Source organism: Alexandromys fortis, unplaced genomic scaffold (genome assembly GCF_014885135.2).
Source record: "Alexandromys fortis isolate MF-2015 unplaced genomic scaffold, M_Fortis_MF-2015_v1.1 scaffold_31, whole genome shotgun sequence".
NCBI classification, from domain to species: domain Eukaryota; kingdom Metazoa; phylum Chordata; class Mammalia; order Rodentia; family Cricetidae; genus Alexandromys; species Alexandromys fortis.
This window is the reverse complement of record NW_026067974.1, coordinates 3779925-3804292: the sequence shown is the minus strand read 5'-3', so window position 1 is coordinate 3804292 and position 24368 is coordinate 3779925. Positions and strand designations below refer to the sequence as shown.

Below are 24368 nucleotides of genomic sequence, written 5' to 3'. Positions count from 1 at the left end.
ATCTCCATTCAATCAACCAACTACTTAGATTTTCTTTTCCTTTAAATGAAATGGTTGTTTTGACCTGATGTTCTACTTCTTACAATTTTAGTCGACTTGCTTTATAGTCTCAGGAGGAAAAAAAGAAAATGGTAAATCTTTATTACTCTGATAGGTAGATATCAGACTCTGGCAGTGATAAAGTCTATATTCCCATGACCTGTGGAGATACTACTGAGACATATAATGGGTGTTTTCAGTTGTGGTAACAATTTTACCTTGTACCTTTAGCAAGCAGTCAATAGCAAAAAACGGAAAGACACTCTGGACCACCATGGACTTATTTGACGCTACCCGACAGTTAAACATAAAAAGCATTTATTAAGTATCTACCATGTGCTGTTCTGAACCACCATAAGAGTTATAAAAATGATATCATACTATGCTTACAAATCTCATTTAATGACATGAGGTCTTGATGATAACATATGATTTTTACTTCATGTTCTTAAATAATAATGTCAGACATTAAATATGCAACAAACCTTGCTAAAAGCAAAAATCTTCTTTTCCAGAAAACTTTTTTTTATTTTTTAAAGCAGGCAGTTCAAGCATTGAGTGTTTAAACATTCAAAATCCTAAAAAAGAAAATCAATTGACCCCAGATATGTAGAGAATCATTGTTTTTATTCTTGCTACATAGAATCACAAAATCTTTTTATAGAAATTACTCACATAGGGTCTAATGCTTCCCAGATTTCCAGTGACAAAAATCTCCCACTTAATTTTTTATTAATATAGATTTCTAAGGCTCTAGCCCCTAGAGATTACCTCAGAAGGTCTGTGTGGATCCAGACAATCCATGCTTCTTAAAACCATTTCAAAGGATTGTGAATTTTATCTAGGTTAGAGAACAGAAATCCAGCCCAATTCCAACATGTATTATGTAAATGTGTTCTGAGTTTCTATTCCGAAAAGATGCTATGTATTCTGTGTTTCAATTCACATGAAGTAGTTATAATTTGCTAGTATGTTTATATATAATATATATCATTAATGTTGTCATGTATTATATATAATATTCAAATAACATATTATATATAAGATTTTTATATGAGTATTGGTTTATAGTATGTGTGTGTAATCTGTTACTTGTTAAGGTCTCTCTCCAAAAGTGACAATAAAATGTCTTGAGGACAGATGACCTAACAGAGGTTTTATTTTTTATTTTTACTATTATGTAATTTAAATATAAGCCTAGGCTTGATATTTATGAGATGTTATTAAAGTTTGTCAAATGTATGCTGGACTGAATCACATCCTATTTTAGTTTAACTTAAAGTCTCTCTAAAATATCTAACTAATGAATTCTTTTATTTCCAGAAAAACTTACACATACAGCTTCTGGAAACATAAACAGGAATAGGAATCCCCCTTCCACTCTTCAAGAATCTTATTTTTTTAACTAGAAAGGAAGATTTAGATATAATATTTTAATCTCCCACTTGAAGAATCAATCTCAATGCTGTAAGATAAAATAAACCCTTTCCTACTAAAGTTGCTTTTGGTTCTGATGATTTATCACAGCAATAGAAACCCCAAGAAGAACAGTATCTTTTAGCATATTTGTTCCACATACAGTTGTCTGAAAAACATTAAATTGTGAGGCCTAGTAGAGAAAACTCCAAAAGCAACTAAGACAGAGTGCTTGAGTTAGAGAGAGCTACAGATGAAATCAAAAGGTACCCACCAGAACAACTTCCCCATCTTTGCCTAGAGACATAAGCAAACAGTACTGTATGTAGAATATAAATAAAATCCAGCCTTCCCCTCAACATGTGAAAACTGAGAAATCACCTTCTTGCAAAATTTTAAAGTGAGACCCAGATGCATGCTGTCTTCGGCATCTTGGACAACTTTGTGGGCGAGCATCCCTAACTAACAGACATAGAGGTTTCAAACAGTTAACACCAGGTAAATTCAGTAAGTACCTCTGGACTCCTTAAGGAAAAAGATTCTTTTGAACTTAAAATGATCAATTTTTCAAAGAGATTTGAGAAATTCAACTGATCTGTTCCAAAGAACTGTATCTACTTAAGGCTGCATTCTTATACACCAGACTTCCATGGTGATCAAACACATCCACCAGCTGCACCCTGTCTACTAAAACATTGCTGGAAAAAGCACTTTAACTTATCCTGAGGGATTCACATATTAAATAAATGCAGAAATCACATTCTGTTCCAGAAAGCAAGTATGAAAAGCCTCAAATGAAAATGTTTGTAATTAATAAATGAAAATTATTGATCTCATTTCCTGATTTTCTCCAAACACCACTTTCTCTTGTGGATATATTCACCTGCTGCCTGGCAGGCTTTTGGGGAAAGGATATTTGGAAGAATATGACCTATTTAGCAGGAACATGGGTAAGTTGCATATTAGCTTCTTTTTGTTGTTGTTGTTGTTGCTATGATTAAAAACCCTGATAATAGGCTGAGCAAGCAATGATAAAAAAAAAGTCAGAAACCATCCATAGCATTTGCTTCAGCTCCTGCCTCCAGGTCCCAACCTCACTTGAGTTCCTTATCCTGACTCCCTTCTATGATGTGGAAATTTAAGTTAAATAAACCTTTGCTTCCCCAACTTACTTTTAGTCATGCTGTTTCATCACAGCAATAGTAACCCAAACTAAGACAAAATATACAAAGTTTGCACGTACTAACAACTAGCATCTCTTACCTCCCACTTCTCCCATCTACCCTCTCTCTCACCAGAAATCCCTTATACTCGTGTTTGTTCATTTTGTTGGAGACCCACTGAAATAACCTTGAGCCATCTGTATGACCTTCGGTTTTAGAGCGCTCCTTAGGAGCCTGATGATACTCAGAAGCACAGTTAAAAGAAGTGATTCCCCTTCTCGCTGATCAGTCAATAGTCAATACTACTACAGAGGTAAAGGATAGGGCCATATGAAATTATTCCCCTTCTTTGACTGTTTGTTGACAAAGCTGAAGACCAGGTTTTAAAAGATAAATATTATAAACAGTCCAAGATGGCTGGAGATGAGACTCAGTTGGTAGAGCACTTGCCTAGCATGCATGAAGCCCAGATTGGATACTCAAAACAATATAAAACCTGGCGGTATATACCTGTAATCTCAGTACTGGAGGAAGAAAGCAAAAGGATGAAAAATTCAAGGTCATTCCCAGCTAAATATACAAGTTAGAGACAAACTTGTGCTACATGAGATCCTAAGACCCTACCTCAAAAAAGGGAAGAAAAAGTAAAATGTAACAAAAGGAATGAGGACATTTACATAATAAATAGCAATTCAATTAAATAATTTACTTAACACAAAGTTTAATTATTGCCAATATGAACAATTAAAATTTTTAAAGTCATAAAATAATACACAGTTCATCCTTTTTGCCATTGGTATTCAATATTTTATCTTCTTCCTTATCAAGTGACCCAAGGTTTACCAAATTTACTATAGGAGCCTACAAGGAGGTTGAGTTATAATAGAATTTATTTCTGTAGTGACCCTTGTTCCTGGAAAAAGTTCTATGGGAGCTTTAATGCAGCATGCTTTCTCAGAGTTATGATTGCAAACACAACCAAACTTCTCACTGAGAGGACAGTGTGTACTGGGGGAATGAGGCTGGGCATCAGGTGTCATCTTCATTCTCATCTTAGATTAATGATGAGAACATTAATATTTTTATCTCAAAGGAAGTCATCCTATAGAAAATTTGTACCCACTTGACTATACTTTTCACTCACAAGATCTCAGCTGTTTTCCCACCAACTCTACTCCTACTTCTTCCTTCCTAAGCAACATGTAAAGTACATCACACACAGTAAGAGAGAGAGAGAGAGAGCAAAGAGAGACAGGGAAAGAGAGTGAGAGAGGAAGGGGGAAGAGAGGGGAAGAGAGAGACTCACAGAGAGAGAGAGAGGGAGAGAGAGAGAGAGAGAGAGAGAGAGAGAGAGAGAGAGAGAGAGAGAGAGAGAGNAAGTACATCACACACAGTAAGAGAGAGAGAGAGGGAGAGAGAGAGAGAGAGAGAGAGAGAGAGAGAGAGAGAGAGAGAGAGAGAGAAAGATTCAGGTTGGGATGGAGTGTTTCTTCCCATTGAGGATTCTCTAAGATAATGAGGCCAGAGGTATAATTACTGAAGGCCTTCGGGGTTGTAATTACTAAATGGCTCTCAAGCCCAGTGGTGACAACAAGCACAGCAACGCTCACTTTGTAGCTGTCAGAACCACTTGGGATGTGATAAGCATCTTGTGCTTGCAAGCTCAGATGCTGTACCAAAGAAGTTCTGCCTTAGCAAATTACCACAACGACCTGCTGCCTTCAACTCCTTCTGATTTTGTAATGAGAAAGTCCATTAAGCTTGCATAACTTTATACTGTATTAGACAAGCGTGGAAAAAGATGGGGGCAATTAGACGCTTTCTTTGCAGCATGTTGCATTTTTTTTTTCTGAAGCCCCAGATTGGCAAAACTCCCTACCTTCATCTGTTCCCACTGATACCCATAACCTGTGCTTAAACTGAACTACATAAGTCTGGCTAAGACCTCAAAGGAGAATGGATATGTCCAAACCATAAGTCTGAACATTCATGGTGCTTACAAGGACCCAAACCACAATTCTTATAACTCTTTGTTTCTTGTATTCCCTATCCCCCAGATTCAGACCCAACCGCACCCCTCCCACACACAAACGTATCCATCCATACTCATTGGCAGGGCACAAATTATTTCAACTGTCTCTATTCTTGTCAAACAACAGGGATAGTGCTACTAATTCTTTACCTACAAGCCTTCATCTCTTCAGCATCTTCTTCTGGTCCCTTTGTGACATGAGGGCCTTCAGCCAATGCCCTGGCGTTTACCTCACAAAGGCAGGAGCAACGCACACCTGCGCTCGAGCTCCAAGCATTCAGGGTGGCTTGGACTCAGGTCCTGCAGTGCCAACGACAAAAGGCTCAGAAAGCGAGCCTGCTAACTCCACCACTCATCATGGCCAGCCAGTTCTGTGTTCCTCTAGCCCCATGCCTCTCACCCCTTAAACATTTGAAATCCCACTTCACAGACTTCCAGGTGGGCATCTGTGTGGCGATCCAGCGCAGCGACAAACGGATCCACCTGGCTGTGGTCACAGAGATCAACAGAGAAAACTCTTGGGTCACAGTGGAGTGGGTTGAGAAAGGAGTCAAAAAAGGAAAGAAGATCGAACTAGAGACTGTATTTCTGTTAAATCCAGCCCTTGCCTCTGCTGAACACCAACGGTCACAGAGGTCCAAACGCCCAATGTCTGCAACACCCACTACAGCCATCGGGGACCAGAGTACAGATACCAAGTGGATTGCGATGATTCCGCACAGAAATGAAACACCCGCGGGGGACAGCCAAACCCTGGTGGTCCCCAGCAACCCTTGTCTGATGAAACGGAAGAAATCCCCCTGCCTAAGGGAAATTGAAAAACTGCAGAAGCAGCGAGAGAAGCGCAGGCGACTGCAACTAGAGATCCGAGCTAGGCGAGCGCTTGACGTCAACACGGGAAATCCGAACTATGAGACTATGCGTATGATTGAGGAGTACCGCAGGCATCTAGACAGCAGCAAGATGTCCAGCCTGGAGCCCCCAGAGGACCACCGGATCTGTGTGTGCGTGAGGAAGCGCCCTCTTAATGAGAGAGAGACCACCATGAAGGACCTAGATATCATCACTATCCCCTCACGCAATGTGGTCATGGTGCACGAATCTAAACAGAAGGTGGACCTGACCCGCTACTTGGAAAACCAGACCTTCTGTTTTGACCATGCTTTCGACGACACGGCATCCAATGAGTTAGTTTACCAGTTCACTGCCCGGCCTCTGGTGGAGTCCATCTTCCGAAAGGGCATGGCCACTTGCTTTGCTTATGGGCAGACTGGCAGTGGGAAAACTCACACCATGGGTGGAGCCTTTTCTGGAAAGGCCCAAGACTGTTCTAAAGGAATTTATGCCCTGGTAGCTCAGGATGTCTTTCTCCTACTGAGAAACCCCGCCTATGAGAAACTGGAACTCAAAGTCTATGGGACATTTTTTGAGATTTACGGTGGCAAAGTGTACGACCTGTTAAACTGGAAGAAGAAGCTGCAGGTCCTCGAGGATGGACACCAGCAAGTGCAGGTTGTGGGGCTGCAGGAGCAGGAAGTGTCTTGTGTGAAGGAAGTCCTGGATCTGGTGGAACTCGGAAACAGCTGTCGGACTTCCGGTCAGACCTCTGTCAACGCCCACTCATCCAGGAGTCACGCGGTGTTCCAGCTCATCCTCAAGTCCGGAGGGAAACTGCATGGCAAGTTTTCCCTTGTTGACTTAGCCGGGAATGAAAGGGGGGCAGATACTGCCAAGGCCACCCGAAAGAGGCAACTGGAAGGGGCTGAAATAAATAAGAGTCTTCTAGCCCTAAAGGAATGCATCAGGGCTTTGGGTAAAAACAAGTCTCACACCCCATTTAGAGCCAGCAAGCTCACGCAGGTGCTCAGGGACTCTTTCATAGGCCAGAACTCCTCCACGTGCATGATTGCGACTATCTCACCTGGAATGACCTCCTGTGAAAATACTCTCAATACTTTAAGATATGCAAACAGAGTGAAAGAATTAGCGTCAGAGGGACAGCCCTACCATCATGGCCTCTCTCCAACTGGCCAGGACGCACCACTACTATTAGAAAAGGACACTACAAATTCAGAAAAGTCCCTTCGTGGGGAAGAATTTATTCAAATACAGACTGTGCAGAACGTGGAAGAAAAAGAAAGTGATGAAATCCCATTAACAAAGGACCCACCAACTCCATGGAGGAGATCTAGCCCATGGTGGGAGGCCATCCAGGAGACAGCTGACGGAGTAAACGGTGATGTGGATTTTTGCATTGCTCAGTCACTGTCCATTTTGGAGCAGAAAATCGGCGTGCTGACTGATATCCAAAAGAAGCTCCAATTACTACGAGCTGATCTCCAAAAGAAAAGCCAAGTCGAGTGACAGCGAAGGCCAGAGATCAGGAATGAAATCTTGGATACGGTTCTGAAGTTTCTACCTCTTATTACAGGAGAAATCTGTCCAAATTATCTAAGCATAAAGGTCCCCTGGAGAACTTACATCTTAAATCATCCTGGTCAAAAATGTGGTCTTTTCTTCTTCCTCTCAATTTCCATAGTGTAGTCTGCTTTCTTCCTGTGTTGTCACTGTAAAGATTTGGCCTTTTCTCTGTCAGTCTTGACAACTGGCGGTGTTAAGAAACTTTCTGGTTGTTTTAGCTGGGGGAGGGGGATGCTGACATAATGTAGTTCACCAGAGAGCATGCTAAATATTCTATAGTATGAGGAACTGCCTCCCACACAAATGATTACCTTTAAAAAAACAATAGAATAGTCCTGAGGTTGAGAAACCCTGCTGTAGAAGAAACCAGCTGCAGTGAAATCAGATTCCCTGTATTTGTAGCTGGCAAAGCAAAATACCATGAATTACAGGGATGAGCATGAAAACACCAAGCAAGCGTCAATCAGATACCCACTTATCAATCTCCCTCAGTTGCACTGCTGTGTGGATTCAAATGGTTTCTGAATTGAGTCATTCTGGGATGAGAGAGAAGTCAGCTGTGAGAGAGTGTGTTGGAGAGCCTAGAAATGAAAGGGTTTTGTTTATTTTTATCTTAGCATTTAAGTCGCAATTACTGTAATTATCCCTGAGTCATGTGTGTGGGCATGTTTGGTCTCTCTGTGTGTGTGCGTGTGCGCACACACGGTGACTATTTGTGTTTGTTAGTGTAGGGAATTTTGATGTCTATACTTTTTCACACATTGTTGTAATTTTCACTGATATGTTTTATGAAGAAGGATTCTGGTTTCAAATTGGGGAAAGAGTCAGCAAGCAAACAGAGAAGTTCCCATATAAGGGGCAAGATAGCCCACAATTGCCTAAACCACACGAAAAAGTTAATGTCTTGGATTAATTAAATATGGATAACCTTTCTAGATATGAAAGTCAAGAAGTCTATCTCTTAAAAAGAATGCTAATCTAATATGGGAATGGGAATATAATAATTTAATACACACAATAAATTAGTGCCTTACTATCAACAGACATCCAAGAATAGGATCTTGTGGCTCCAAATCTGTCCATTCTAAACTCGTTTTTAAAGAACTCAAGAGATTTACACAGCAAGTATAAGACAAATCTGAGAAAGTGGACGGGCAAAATTGTAGCCTCCAAATTCTGGAGCCACATTTAGCAAGAACAGTTTATTGTTTCAAACTCTGGTAATATGAAGGCCCGAGAGGAATTGCTGACAGCTAATCTTTAGGTGGCCACACAGCAATGGAATACTAGCATCCTGTGAAGCAGTGAGTGAGAAACCAACAAGGGCCTTCGGTCTTTAGAACTCATACGTTTGTCTCTACATATACTTCACTATGTTGATTGATTTCTTCAGATGGAATTATACAGTATTATTAAAACAGCTGAAACTTTTCAAATCAAACTTTAGTATAAGATGACTGTTTCATTAAATAAAAACCTTTAACAACAAAAAAAAATGGGTCATACCCGCAAAACATGGCAAAACACGCTACATTAAGATCAGGCACAAACCATCACATCAAGGCTGGAGGAAGCAGCCCAGTGGGAGAAGGATCATACAAATAGGCAAAAGAGTCATAGGCAGCCCTTGCTCACATTGTTAGGAATCCCACAAGAACACCAAGCTACTCGGCCATAATATATATGCAGAGGACCTGGATCAGACCCTGATTTCTGCTAGCCCTTATGACTCCCTGCCAGTTGATTCTGTGGGACTTATTCTGTGGTGTCCCTAATCCCATTGGTTCCCCCTTATTTTTCCTCTCCCTTCTCCGCAGAACTCTCTGAGCCCGTTTCCCCTTAGGACTCTGCATCTGCTCCCATCAGTTGATGGATGTCCCTGGGAGGTCTGTTTTTTATTCCCAAGGGAAGACAGGGGGGAGATGGATCTGGGGGAGAGGGGAAGAGGAGATAGAGAGACTGGGGGGATGGGAGGGTGGGTGAACTGCAGCTGGAATGAAATACATGAGAGAAAAACAAAACCTATGCACTTTATAAATATGTACAAGTACATTATATATCTGTGAGTATATGTACACGCACATGTACATATGAATAGGATAAAAATAAGGTCTGAGGGGCAGCAAAAAGTTAGTTCAGTGGGTAAGAGGTTTTGCTGTCCAAGCAGGTAGATGTGAACTCAGCCTCAATACCCATAGGAATAGCAAGATGTGGTGATTCACTTCTATAACAGTAGCACTGAAGGAGAATTGAGTATGTAGCAGGAGAGTGTTGGACAGCAATGTGGCTGAAACATGACAAGCTTCAACTTCAGGGAGAGACACTGAAGAGGATGAAGTCGAGCCTGAGAGAGCAGCACCGCTGACAGCTTCCACTATACCACACAACCCTTGGGAGTGTGCAGACAAGTACAACTGCATGACAATGTGCACACGCATACACACATACACACCTGTGCGCACACACAAACAGAATCCACCCTCACTTTTAGCTCTTACTGAGATAATTTCAAGGCTTAATGAAAGATGGAAGGGTGTTTCATTTTCTCCCACCCCTTTGTCTCATCATTTATGGCAGTCACTGATGTTTTTATTATCAGCACTCTTCTAATTACAATTTCAAATACCCTAACAGTTTGGTTAGATAAACCAAAGTTTAGCTAATGTACTTGGAGGTTCAGCATTCCGATATCAATTATTTTGTTTTCTAACAAGTATAACATGAAATGCGCAAACGGTCAGTATGGTTCAATGCATTACACAGTAAACTCACCTGGGTGGGGACCACACACAAGACATACGTCATCGTGCTCTACCAGCTTCCTCCTCGCTTCATTGCAGTCCTTAGTGCCTACATTAAAGTTAAAGGTGTGCAGCTTCTTATACGAATGGAATAATATTACTGTTATGTGTGCAACCCTAGCTTCTTTCAATCACAGTTATGTGTATTAGGACCTTTGACATTGTTCCTTGAATTCTGCCCTCCCCCCCAACAGGCACACACACGCATAGACACACATACACAGGCAAATATATTTGTGCCTGTGTGTTTTATATGCTCATTCAGCAAAAGTGATCATGCAAAGGGGTTTTCTAAAAGGCTTTTTTTTTTCTTACCAACATCACATAATCATACTCATCTGTTTATATTGTTGCTTAAATGATACCATAATAACATTCTTTCAGTGTGTGTGTATACACATCTGAAAGATTCTAGTCAGCATATCAGTGAACAGCAGTATTATTTTACCCATAGCTGCATGTTCTCTGTAACACATAGATAAGTCATGTAATCAGTTATTAATCCATTTACCCATGAGTGAATAAAGAAAATGTGTGTACAAAAGCAAGTTTTATTAAACAAGAAAAAAGAAAAAAAGAAATTGTATACTTTGAAATGAAATTGATGCTACTGTATATCTTCATGTAAGGTAAAATCAATGTCCCAACAATAAGTAGTCTGTTTTAGCTTATATGTGGAATCTACGACTTTAAAAATAGGCAGTGACCAAAGGAGAAAACAGGAAGGAAGAAAGGAGATGTAAAAGATAAAATTAGAGAGGAGAATAATTAGCTAAGCCCAGAGTTCCTGAATTGGTTATCCAGTACAAGGCGTTCATCCTGAAAATATATACACACGTATAAGAAGAATGGAGTCAGCTGGTTGGATTTATGTATTTGTGCACATTATATGTACGTGTGTGTATGTTAAAAAAAAGGTGTTTTGTGGCATAAGAGGGCTTAGACAGATAGGACATGGAAGGGGCTGGAGGGAGGAATATAAATTTGCTTTTGTTTTTGTTTTCTTTTTACAAAAGAAGGTTTATCTGTGAAGCCGTGGCTATCCCAGAATTTGCTCCATAGATGAGGCTGGTCTTGATCTCACAGATCCTCCTGCCTCTGCCACCTGAGTGCTGGGATTAAAGGCAAGCACTACGACTTCCCAGCTTAAATTTTTAAAACTAACAATTAAAAAAAAAATTAAGCCAGGCAGTAGTGGCACATGTCTATAATCCCAGCACTCGGAAGGCAGACAGGAAAATCTCTGTGAGTTCAAGGCCAGCCTGGTCTACAAGAGCTAATTCTGGGACAGGCTCCAAAGCAACACAGAGAAACTGTGTCTTGAAAAAAAACATAAAAGCAATCATTTTTTTTTAAATATTTATTTATTATATATACAATGTTCTGTCTGTATGCCTACAGGCCAGAAGAGGGCTCCAGACCTCATTACAGATGGTTGTGAGCCACCATGTGGTTGCTGGGAATTGAACTCAGGACCTTTGGAAGAGCAGGCAATGCTCTTAACCACTGAGCCATCTCTCCAGCCCCGAAAAAAAACATAAAAGAAAAATAAAGTGATACAAGTTGAAAAATAAGGTAAAGAGAACACGATCAAAATACAGTATATGTATGTGTATGAATGTTGTGATGGACCACGTTACTTTGTATAATTAACATTTATAATAACAAAAGTTGAAAACCAAAAGTCATTGGGAAATTAAGTTAATTCCTGGCAGCAATTTTACCTAATTTTTTTGTCTTATTCTTTCATCAAAAAAGTTATATCACACTGTATATTTTAGCATGTGGTGTATAGTGTACATATTCAAATATATTGATGAATATATTTCCCAGAAAGCCCAATGTGCCTATCTGCAGATATTAATTAAAACTTCTCCAGTACCGTTCTCTCTCACCAACTAATATCAGAATCTCTCCTCCCTTTGAGCTTCTTCAGTCATCCTCAGTCAAATGCACATTACCCTGTCCAGTGATTTTAATAAGTTTTTGGGCCAGGCCTTGTGACTTACACCTGCCGTGCCAGGAGCTGTGAATCAGACTAAGCCAGAACTCTATCATTTTAAAATCAGACTGCTGTACACAAGTTCTAGGACCACCTGGGCTACATACAACGATCCTGTCAAACAAAGTAAAACAAAACATTTCTTAGGAATCCGTAGGGCCCTTGAAAAGATGGGAAAATGTGTATCAAATAAAATATTCTGTAATGAAACACACTCAAGAAGAAAATCAACCGAAGTTCACTAGGAGAACTGTTGACAGTTTGCACAGATGCCCTGCCGTGAGAAAGGAAGATTGGGAAGTAAATTAACACTCTAATAAGATTGTACGGAAAATGTCAGAGCTCCCAATCTGAGAAAAATAAATACTCTGAGTACTTTGAAAGCATCCATTTACACACGAAAACCTTGGCATGCTAATTATAAGCCGCACTTATCTATTAATTAAAGTAGACTTTTCTCCTGTAGTGGACAGACATTTTAAATTACCGCATGAACTTGCACCTAATAAAAACTGGCATTAAAATTCCAAGCTCAAGATTTCATATCTGCAAATTTTTCTGTTATTATTAGCTTGCAATAACAAGTTTTCAAGCTATTATTCTATTGCTTTCATTTACTCAATTATTTTTCGTAATCTACATAAAGTATTGATGTGAGGTTATATAAATATATATACATGTGCGTATATACTGAGTGAATAAATGAATGAAAACTTGATTACACATGTAAAATATCATTCCAGTAGCAGAAATGAAGTTACTGATGTATGCTCCCTAAGAAAACCTATGCCAAAAGTTACCTGTTGTTCATAATGTAAGATATTATCTTCAAAGCAAAGCTGTCATTTATAAATGCTTCATGCAATTTTTTTATTCTTCAAACGAACAATTGCTCATAGCAAACCTTAGCTTCTCATTTTCTTGAAATGTGATTTTTTTCTTTTTATGCCATCTCTTTTTAATCTTAAATAAGTGTAAATTTAGAAGTTAAAAAGGAAAAAAGTACAGAATGTTTTAATGGTTTAAACAGGATAAGGAACCGAGCCAGTAACTGTAGCTACGGTCGTCATGGCAGCCTCTGCAGTTCTGCATTTGATACAATCCTGACTGTGATGGACACTGCCTGCAACCGTAGGTAAACTAGAAGGTCTTAAATGGAGCTATGACTTTAATGTGTCTTTCCTGTCTCCTGTGCTGATGTTCAGCTAACGATGAGGCAATAGTGAGAGGCCATTCTTTACAGAGTTTGTAGCTGATTACTAGGGATCAATAAGGCTCTGTGTGAAGAGAGGTAGACTGACCCTCCATTTTTCTACACACCTAAATACCTGTCTTCAATATTTCCACCGTATAATGATACAATATGACGATTTTACCAGATGGGGCCATTCATCATGAACATTCATCATCCAAAACAATGAGATAAACAAATGTCTTTGTATATGAGAAAGTGGCATGCATTGTTATAGAGATAGAAGACAGATACAAAAGGTACAATAAAAAGGAAGAAAATGAGTCTTGGGAAAATGAAGAAATCACCATAGCACCAAATCAAAATAGTGTTACTCGTAAATAATTGGCGAGTTTTGACACACTTACTTTAACTATTATGCTTCGGTTCAGGTTTTATTTGTTCCACAAGGAGGAAAAGGTAAGATGCACTGGGCCATCCTAGAGAAACGGGATTCTTTTTCTTATCCTGTCTGCACATGGGTATAAATGTTGATATTAGACATAAACAAGATCAGTGAGGAATAATTATCAAACCTAGAGTCAGATTCTGGGTTTGATTTAATTATTGGCCACCTGGTAGCTATGTGAATTCAAACAAATTTTGACTCTCTCTAGGCTTCGTTATTTCCTCATCTGCTCCATAAAGGTAAAGCATTACATATTAGCACTTATTAAATTAATCTCAGAATCCTTTTGGGTAACCAACATAAAAAGTATTAATAAAATATTTTAATCTTCTCTATAGTAAATACCAAATATAGAAGCATGGTTTTACAATAGTCCCTGCCCTTAATGAATTCATTAATAAATGAGAAAGACAAATCCTTGCAACAAAGGAAGAAATTTTTGTTTGCAATTCCAGGTTAGTGAATGAAGTGTCATGAGTCTGTAGAAATGGTTCATTTAGACAAAAGACTTAGGAATGTTGTCCCAGAATGACTGCATTAGTTACTTCTCATTTCGTTGTGACAAAACACCTGGCAAGAAGCAATTTAAGGTAAGAAGGAAGGGAGGAGGGAAAGACGGAGGTAGGGTTTATTATGCTTATGTTTCAAGTGGATCAAGTCGAAGATACTGGAAAGTCTTGGAGGCAGGAGCCAAAATGCACTGGAAGCCAGGCTATAATGCCTCAAGGCTCTCCTCTGTTTCCTGACTTCCTCTAGCAAAGCTTCACTTTCTAAAGATTTTAGAGGTTGTCTAAGCACTGTGTTGTAAATTCAAGACCAAATGTTCAAACATGTGAGCCCATGGACCATTCCCTTTTAAACCACAGCAGTGGGCCATCTGGGAGAGTACAGTGACAATGTGGGGATGGAGGGGTCTCACAGCTGAGATGAAAGTAAGGGTATTCAAGGGAGATAAGTAAACTGAAGTCCTGGGTGTGAAGGACCATTGGTTAGAAACATATTCAGAGTTCTGTTTCCCCTCTAAAATTGTCTTTAAGAGGGAGGGTAACATTTACGTTGATGTATGTCATGTTCATATCTCACATCACACTGGTACTTCCTAAGTATTTAAAATTCATGATTTTACTTTCTACCAGCTTTAACTATATAGAATGTAGAACAAATTTATGTTTATCTTCTTAATGTCTTTTTTAAAAATAATTCTGTCCAATGACAGACACTAAAATTATCCTAAAGGCATTGACACTTGGAGGCCTACTCTCCAGTATTCGCTCACAATTGTAAGGAAGTAGTTGCATGCCTATACTGCATCCTCATGTCTGCAGCTAGATAGCCAAGGAAAACCTCCACAGTGTGGCTACTGATGCAATTTCTTTGCTTTAGCCAGAGGGGGTTTCTCAGTCCCTTGTCATTTACTGTTACATATCTATACTACACTTAAGCAAATAAGCCAATATTTGAGTCTTTTCTGCCACCTGCTAATGACCTTTGGCTTGATAACTTTGACTTCCAAGCATGGTTGGGGAACATAGAACATAGTTTGTGCTATTGAAGGATCTGCGAGCCTTAAGGAGCCTAACAAAAAAAAAAAAAAAAAAACCTGGTTGAATCAGTTTCTCAATCTCGATAACAGTGTAGAATCTTACCTCCATCCCATACTATATGTCTCAACGCGGAAATGACACAAGGTTACTGTGCTGTTGAGTTCAGCTGTCAATTTGACACAACCTAGAATCACTTTGGAATTCTGCCTCAATGAGGGATTTTCTAGATTAGATTGGTTTGTGGGCACGTCTGTAAGGGATTGCCTTGATTGCCTTAACTGAAGTCAGAAGAGCCAATCTGGAACTGGGTAACACCATTATCTGAGACTGGGACCTGTGTTGTGCAAGAATAGAGAAAGTTAGTTGGATATGAAGTATATGTTCACTTACTTTTTTTTCTCTGTATAACTTTGGATATCACATGACCAGCTGCTTCAAGTTCTTGCCACCTTGCTTCCCTGTAGTGATTGACTATAACTTGGAATTGTGACCCTACAGTCAATCCTCTATCCCGCATATTGTTTATTTTGTGAGGGGATTTTAGCGCCATCATAGAAACGAAAGTAGAACAGATTTCCCACTTGTATTAGCATTCTGGATATTTTCTTCTAGGTTTTATTTGGAAAGACACATAGGAAAAATGTTTAGGAATGTATGTTTTGGTATGAAACTTAGAGGATTATACTTAAGCAAAAAAAATGAAAAAAATGACACAATATTTTGGTTACATGAGCTGTCCCAGTCACTACTGCTGTTTCCCAAAGTCGATTTTAAGATGTAAAGCTAGATCTATTTCCTTCCCTCTGAATCTCTGTATTAACAAGCTTCTCATTGAAAGGCATGCTCTCATAATTCTCCAACTTTAGCAGAGGGGATGGAACTGGAAGAACTGTATTGAAGGAGAAAGAGTACCATAGGAAAAGGTATATGCACAAGCATTAGTGCTTCAAGAAAAATGTTAAAGGACTGAAGCTGATCGCTTTTACATTAAGTGGTTTGAACATTCCTCATGAGCACATCATTCAGAAAAGTACTCAGAGAACAGACATCCAGAGGCAGAAACCCACGATCACGAGGGCTAAAGGATAAAAGGGTCAACAGTTCCTAGGTGAAAAGAGTTAAAAAATGAGAAGTCAGAAAACCAAAAAAAAAGAGGGGGGGATGGGAAGAAAGATACTGAAACCACAGGGTAAATGATTTAAAAGGAAGATAGTCATTATCCGTGTTAAAAAGAAAACAGTGCTGTAGGATAATGACTTCAGAGCAGTGGTGTTGAGGAGTCAGGTCATTAATAACCTCTGGGCGATCTGGTTGATATAGACGTCAGATAGCAATAGGCTGAGGAGTCAGAAAGGAAGAATGAAAGTGGCTCATAAATCCTAACCTACTTTATAAATACAATTAGGATATACAGCTTGTTAGATTCAGGGTCTGGCTGTCCCTCATTCAGCAAACTCTGTGGATTGACCTATTAGTGTTTGTGTATCAAGTATACACAAGTGGGACTTTTGCAGAATGTGTTATATTCCATAGGGAAAGAAAAAAAATGGATGATAAATTTTTCAGTCTTCTTATGCCTTTGATGATCCTTCTTTCAAGACAGGCCCAAAATGCATCATCATTAATCTCCATATATCACCCACTGATACTCTAAGGTCAGCTTCCCTCTGCCAATACTTCAACAACTCTGATTTGGTTATTTGAAATTGACACCGATTTGAATATGGCCTTGACTCCAGCTACAAGGTCTAGACTACAATCACCATCTGACCTTCCCTTATTACTGGTCTAGGTCACATTTCTTTAAGCATCTCTTCCTTCTTGGCATTTCTATTCCTGATTTCCATTTTTATAGCTCCTCTGTCAATCAGATCTATTTACTAGTCTTTACATTGACTTAAGATATAATTTTAATCTGAGAGTTTTCTTTTCCTCTTCTGAGAACATATTTTATGAATAACCTTTCCCTAGCTCTCCATGTAATGTTCCCTAATTGCTAAAACATAAACATGAGGGCATAGAATAAGTAATTTGAAACTGGCTGTGCTTTAAATGGTTCAGAAAATAATGAATTGAGCATATTAATTTGTTTTTTAGAGAAAACACCGGCAGATATTAATATTTAAGAGATGCTTCCAGTGTTTGAGATTTTTGTACTAGAACTTTATAACTTATGTGTTCAGCAAAAGGGTTGTTTATGAAGAAAAACAATCAAATGAAATAATTTCATATTTATAGGCAAAACAGTGACATCTATTGTTCGGTGTTATAGAAAATGGATATGGGGATGAAAAGCAATTCTAAATATTATGTATTGAGCTCCAGTGCAATTTTCTTGTTTTAAGATACTAATAGGTTGTATCCAATAATTTAATATGAAAGCAAACCAAACTGAATATGTAGGAATATGCCATTTAATTATGATTTAACAGGTCCAAATACTGTCTAGAAGAAGAAATAAGACATTTAACAGCAGAATATAATACTTAAAAATAGATGTCTTTTTTTTTCTGTTACAGTTTTCACCTTATAGGTCAGCTAAGTATTTATGATTGATGACTGTAAAAGCCCAAACTGACCTCTGACCTTAAGACAAGGTATTATTTTCATGTCTTGTCTGTTATGAACTAAATCTGTCAATATAAATTTATTTACCTACTACCTTGGTGAAAGTTAATGATCTCTAAAGTTATAAAACTTGTCAGAAGAGATAGTTTCTGCCTAGGTCTTATGTATATGAATGTGTGCTGTGTATGTGTGCATGTGCTCACGTGTGCATAGGCATGTTTGAATACATACATATAGAGGCCAGAGGATAACCTCTGGCATCATTCCTCAAACCTCATTTACCATGTGATTTTGAGACCAGTTTTCTCACCAGCTTTGAACTGATCAACTAGGCCAGGCTGGCAAGCCAGAAAACCCCAAGGATCCTCCTGTCATATATACCAGATCCATCTGGTTTTATCTTTAAATTTGGGGTCTCGTGAAACAAAAGTTGGTCTCTAACTCTTTTTGTAATCAGAATGCCTTGAATTCCTAATCCTTTAATCTCTCCCTCCTGAGTGCTGAGATTATAGGTATATTCCATGAAACTTGCCTTAGAACTCACTTTTCTATAAGCTGTAACTACAGTTGTTAAGAACTTGTTAATCAAATCTCTCATCAGCTGCCATAGACAACCTAAATGAGGAAGTGTTTATTCTAGTATATAATTTCAGGGGAATCCATCCATGTTCTCTTAGTGTCATGTATCAGAATCTATTCATCCCATGGTTGACTGAAGACACAGAAAAAAAGAGACTGTGGACCAAGTTTAGCTTACAAAAGACCCGCCGTCTAGGTCCAACATCCCAAAGTTTCCAAAACCTCCAAAATCAGCACCATCAACTGGGTAGTAAGAAATATGGAAATCTCCTATTCAGACTATCATATTGCATGTCTAGCCTACATGGCTTATGACTAAACTGTAATACAAATGCATGTAGTCCATCTCTGAGAGTCTCCAAAGTCTTAGCTATTTGAACACTATTTAGAAAGTAAGTCTGGGCTGAAGGTCTCTTCTGATGCAAAGTAAATACTTGAGCGGGAACACCTAAGAAGTCAAATAAAAATTTTTATGATTTCAAGATACATTGGTTCAAAATAAACCCTCCCATTTTGACAATAGAATATTTAGGAAATATCCTATTTTCTAAAAGAACAATAGAATAGTCAGGAAGGGAAGCTCAAAGCAAGAACAAAAGCCATAAAGAAAAAAAAAACATCAAATCATACAGCTCAATGTCCAGCACACAGTGCCCTGCTTTAATTTCCATTAGGCTTAGACTTGCCAGCTGGGAGACTATTGTCTCTCTGCTTGCAGTCCATATGGCCTCTGACTTTGGCTGGCTCCACGGCTTGAATGACACTTTCATTAGAAGACACATCCACTAGTCTTCACCTTACAGCTTCACACATCACTACCACAGAGGATGTGTGCAGGGACTCCAAGCCTGTCACACACTGCCTAGTCTCATAGACGTTCATTGAAATCTGCACGGAAGCCTGCCTACCCCATAACATTTGCATCCCAAGTGCCTGTAAAAATAGTTCCCCGTGAATTGTATCATTGTCTGCTGCCATTTCCGTCAATAGCAGGGCTCCTTGGATCACGGCCGCATTAACCTCTGAGTGAACGAGAACTCTAGTAAGTGGGCATGCTTGAGAAGGCTCTCTGTCTTCATAGGGCAAGTCTTAAATGAATGCGTTTTCTCGTATACCCTTAAGCTTACAATGGTTGAGTCTGCTTAGTTCCTCAGAAGCCCTTGGGCAGTCTTTCCTTCTGCATGTTAATTGATTTCTTACTGATGCGAAATTTTGTAGAAACCAAACTGTCCCTAGCCAGAACTTTGGACATTTCTAACCAAACTGGAAGTTTGTCAAATATTTCTTTCCTGTTTTGTTTTGCTTTGTTTTTCTAAATTTGGTTTAATTGTGACAAGAAGTCAGAAGACCTCATGGTACTGCTTGAATGCTGGGATTCCTTGAAATATGCTCAACAAAAATGAATTCACTACTTCTAAATGCAGGATCCCACAATTTCCAAAGCCATGGAGACAATGTGACCAAGTTCTTTGCCAGAATGTAGCGTGAGTGACAGCTAAGCTACTTCCCAAGAGACCTTTTTCTATCTAGAAGCTCACAGACTTTAGGGCTAGCATATAAAAAGGAAAAAAAAAATCACTTATCAAACTCTGCTTTCAGCATTCTAAGCTTTTCTTTTCTATAATAATATTTTTAAACTTTATTTTCTGGATATAAACACTTCTCAATTCAAATACTATTCCTCATTGATGGCTTTCTTTTCTTTTTTTCCTTTTATAGAAAATAGATTTTTTTTTTCATTAGGTAATATATCCTGATTACAGTTTCCCTTGTACTTCTTCCCTGTCCTCCCTAACTCCCTTCTCATCTGGTTCCATTCTCTGTCTCTAAGTAGAGAAAAGAAAATATACTTTTAAGATATAATGATATGGTATGGTATGACATGATAAAATAAAAACTAGCATATTGGAATTGGCAAAACCAAACAGAAGTAAAAGGGATTAAGTGTGCAATACACAAGCCTATATGGTACATTTCATAGTTGACGCCTGAGATAGTTGGTCTTAATCATCAACTTGAGAGAATTTAGAATCAATCCCAGGTGTTTCCAGATACGCTCATCTGAAGGAAGACAATTCACCTGCAAACTGAGAACCTCTTTCAGCACAGGGCTGGAGAAAGCACAGTGTTTCTTGCCTATCTTATCTTATTCCTGTGAAGAACACCTTGTTCCCCGTGGCTGCTATCCTTTGCTGACAATAAACTCCAGCTTCCTCACCCTTTCTACTAAGATGGAGCAGGAGTGGTTCTACAGGCAACTTTCAGGTCTCCAGCAGAGTTTAGGGACTCCTGACATATCCAGGTTAGCGGATCAAGCAGTTCTTGAGTTGTCTGTCATTCCCACATGTAAATGGCTATTGTTGAACTACTCAGTCCCTACTGAAATAGCAACCTAGCAAATATCCTACTATAATTCAAATGCATTCTCTTGGTTCTTCTTCTCTGGAGAAAGCTGCATGTTGCACCTCACAACACCAACTATTTCAGACATTGTGTGGAGAGTTGGACTTTCCAAAGCCTGTAGTTAAGAGCATTAACTAGTACACTCCATTTGCCAGTATTTAGAAACTTAGAAAATAGACTTATCCCCTCATCCTGTATTTCCATTCATGTCACGAGAATACAGAAAAAAAAAAAATCAGGGTAGATCTATTACGGAATAATGAAAGAAATTACCAATGTGCTTTATGCCATGAGATCTTGAGCATAAAATAATTAATTGTACTGAGGCTGCATGTTGGTGGGGGTGCTTGCCTAGCAGACATGAGACTCTACGTTCAATATCCAACATTGTCTAAGTGAGAACATGAAGTACAGTAGCATCTCCCAACATGAGTATATTCTTCAAATAAGGAAAAGGTTTGTTTGCTTGCTTGCTTATTGCACGTGTGTGGTCTTTTAGTGTTTGCATGTGTGTGCATGTGTTCTCTTCTATGGGAGATAGTAGACAGCAGAGGCTTCTGCCTCACCAGCTCACTCTTTAAAGGAGGGTCTCTCACTGAACACAGAACTTGCCATTTCGGAAAGCAGAATAGCTATTCAGTCTAGAAATCCCTCCTGTTGTCTGTCTCTGTGCTGGTGTGTTCAGAGAGACATGCCTCGTTTCCAGCTACGTCAGGTCATCACACTTGTTCCACAAGCACTTAGGCCAACTGGGCCACGCCTTTACTCTGTTTTTCCTTCCTTTATGATAAAGCTCATGGGAAGCGAAGTCAAGCAAAATCATGAGTTGCTGTAAGGAATTACAGGCTCGATGCTTCTGGGAGATGAGCACAGTGGAGGCATTTTTCAATTTCCATGTATGTAGACATCAAAACTCTCCTTCTGAGTCTCAAAGAACAAAGTGAGTATCTGACTTCATCTCGAGCTAAACATTCAAGAGTAGAAAACTGAGGTGTTTTGGGGAAGAAGTTTAGTTTATGAGACATATATATATATGTGTGTACATATATATCATATATACTTAATATATATTAAGTAAATGATTTTCTTTTTATTCTAGAAGTGATTGGTGAACCCAATGAATGTAATTGATTGATTATATGTTCATTTATCACAAAGTGATGAAAAAGGGAGTAATAACCCAAAGAAGTCTGAACACGACATTAAAAGCATTTCCCAGTACATATGATGGTAGATAGTGCTTTTCCTGGAAGCCTAAACCTTAATGTGGCTTCAAAGAGCTTCCAAACCAGTGGTTCAGAGGAGACTGTAGAATGCTGTTATGCAGGAGCTCTAGGAACTGATAATGGGACAGGGAAATTGGTTGCTGCCTTTTGTTACATGAAGCCACAGGGTCTGAAGGCAATTTTTCTTTTACCATAAAAAAAAAATGTACTTTTAAATAAGCTCCCCCAAATCACAAAGAACATCAAACATAGTTTTGAGGACAAAAACAATCAATATAAACAATGGAGCCTCGAAAAAGTGTAATTTGAGGAAACATTAGGAAAAAAAAAACTGTTTCTGTTTCATCCCGTTTAGAGCTTTCTTTTAAAATTCACCTGTGAAACAGATCTTTTGTCATAACACTACATAACATCACACAGTTGTGTGTTCATTAGTATCTCATAGTCTTTTTCATAAAATCAAATGAAAGGATCTGGCATGTTTCATGTGAATAGAGGTGGGAGGTGTCCAAGGAAAAGAGGGAGCCTAACACAGGTCCCAAAAGTGTGGCCAAGAGACAATGACTGTGCCCCTGAATTCATTCTCTGTCATTCATTCTTCTTTGAAAAGTCAAGTCCCATAACCATGTTCCTGTGGCTAGACTTAAATCTAAATGAAAAACCATGAGGTCATGGTAACCATCCCTTATGACCTTCATGGGGTCACAGATATCCAGTTACAAAAGCTATACTGCTGGCGTCATCAAAACACAGCCCCTTGACTTCTGTTTTGTTGCTGAATTTTTCATTAAGTAAGAGCTATAGGTTGTATGAAATCTTTCACTGAGTTTTGGGTGTGAGAAAATATTGAAATTCTTACCTCAAAATTCTATGGATGTTTCAGAGATTATTTTATACAAATACATTTGCAAAACACATTATTTATTTAGTATTAAAAGGATTACCTTACTATTTTTGAAGAATTATTTCTTTTTTGAGATTTTAATATAATTACATCATTTCTGCGTTTTAACATTCCATTTCCATATATTCATTTTTTTGTCTCACTAATAAAAAATTTTTGACAGTGTTTTACTTGGAAATACCCAGAATCAGACCTTAGGGTGGAATTTTGTACGTGAAATAATATAGTAAGATAACAACTTTGTAGTTGCAGATCAAGAAAATGGAAGAAATGGAGCAAGAGTACAACATGGTATAGAAGAAGAGAGGGTGATTCCAACCTCATCTCCAGGGAAGAATCCTATTGACATCCTGTGAGAAATTTGAGCTTTGACATCCTTGTGGCATTCAACACTGGGTAGTCAATGCCAAGGAGAATGTGATATTCAGTCTCTTCCTATTCATAAAAATTTACGCCTCAGAATATGAAGGGCAGTTCCTTGCTATTTGTAGGCATTCATAAAAAGGCAACTTGAAGTTGGGAGGGAGATACATTGTGAGGTCCCAAGGCAAGCTGGAGGGTAGTAACGGGAAATGGATATTATTAAAATACATTGCACACATATTTGAATTTTCAAAGAATAAAAGTATAATTTAATAACAATAAAATAAGAATAATAAGTGAACTAAAGGAATATAAACAAAGTTAAAAGGTGGTACCTACAGCCAGATATTGGTACCTCTCTTCAAAGATGATAAAATGAGACTGAAAAATGAAATAAGATAAACATGCATTGTAGTGGGTCTACCCTTATTATTGTATTTCCCTTTTGCTGCCAGCTTACCCTCTTTCTCCACGCCCACATGTGTGGCTGCTACACATCCTCTTACTCTCTCTACAGTTTTGATCTTCCAGAATGTTATGTAGCTTAAATCACACAATAAATAGAATGGAAGCCCTAATGCATCTGCATTAGGTTTTAGTAAAACATCCATACTGTTTTATCAGTTCTAACAAATGTACAACATTAGTGCAAAATATTAATAATAGAGATACCATGAGTAGGAAAGTAGGGATACATAACATCTCTCTGCATCATCTGCCAGATTACAGCTCCTCTTAAAGTAGTCCATTTGTTAAAATGAAATAGAGGTTTGTTTTGTACAAATTTATTGATAGGAAAAGGAATAGGGCAGATTACATGACCTTGGCTATAAATCTTAGATTGTTCTTGCTGGTTTCACCCATGCATCACCCTATATAACAGAATTATTTCCATTAGCAATTGGTGTGTATTTCACAATAAAGTATGACCTTATATTTGATAGCATCCCACATATTAATTTTTCTTGTTTCCTTTTGCACTTTTATGTCCAATTAAGCTAGTGGTCACATACACAGGGGCTCTGACAAACAAAGCAAATCAATGAATCAGGTCAGCTGTGGAAAGACAATAAAGACGGTGACCCTCTGGGGAATGGCTCCTGTCTAAAGGAGGCAGCCATTTCTCAGCTTAGAATATTGCTGCCAAAGGGATTTTTCCAAACACAGCCAAAAGTCAGAATGCTTTATATACAGTCTTCTACTTGTAAGTACTGTCAACTCCAATTTCATAACCTCTCCCATACATCACACACACACACACACACAC

General features: G+C 38.6%; 1 protein-coding gene across 1 annotated transcript; it reads left to right on the top strand.

Moving 5' to 3' along the window:
* The first annotated feature begins 5007 nt into the window (after window positions 1-5007).
* On the top strand, window positions 5008-7014 carry Kif2b (kinesin family member 2B). Its single transcript, XM_050157006.1, has one exon. It carries the CDS (start codon window positions 5008-5010, stop codon window positions 7012-7014), a length of 2007 nt encoding a protein of 668 aa, XP_050012963.1.
* The last annotated feature ends 17354 nt before the right edge of the window (window positions 7015-24368 follow it).

Bases quoted from the DNA above. Each gene is read 5' to 3' on its own strand.
- Kif2b (XM_050157006.1), top strand. From the start codon at position 5,008: ATGGCCAGCCAGTTCTGTGTTCCTCTAGCCCCATGCCTCTCACCCCTT.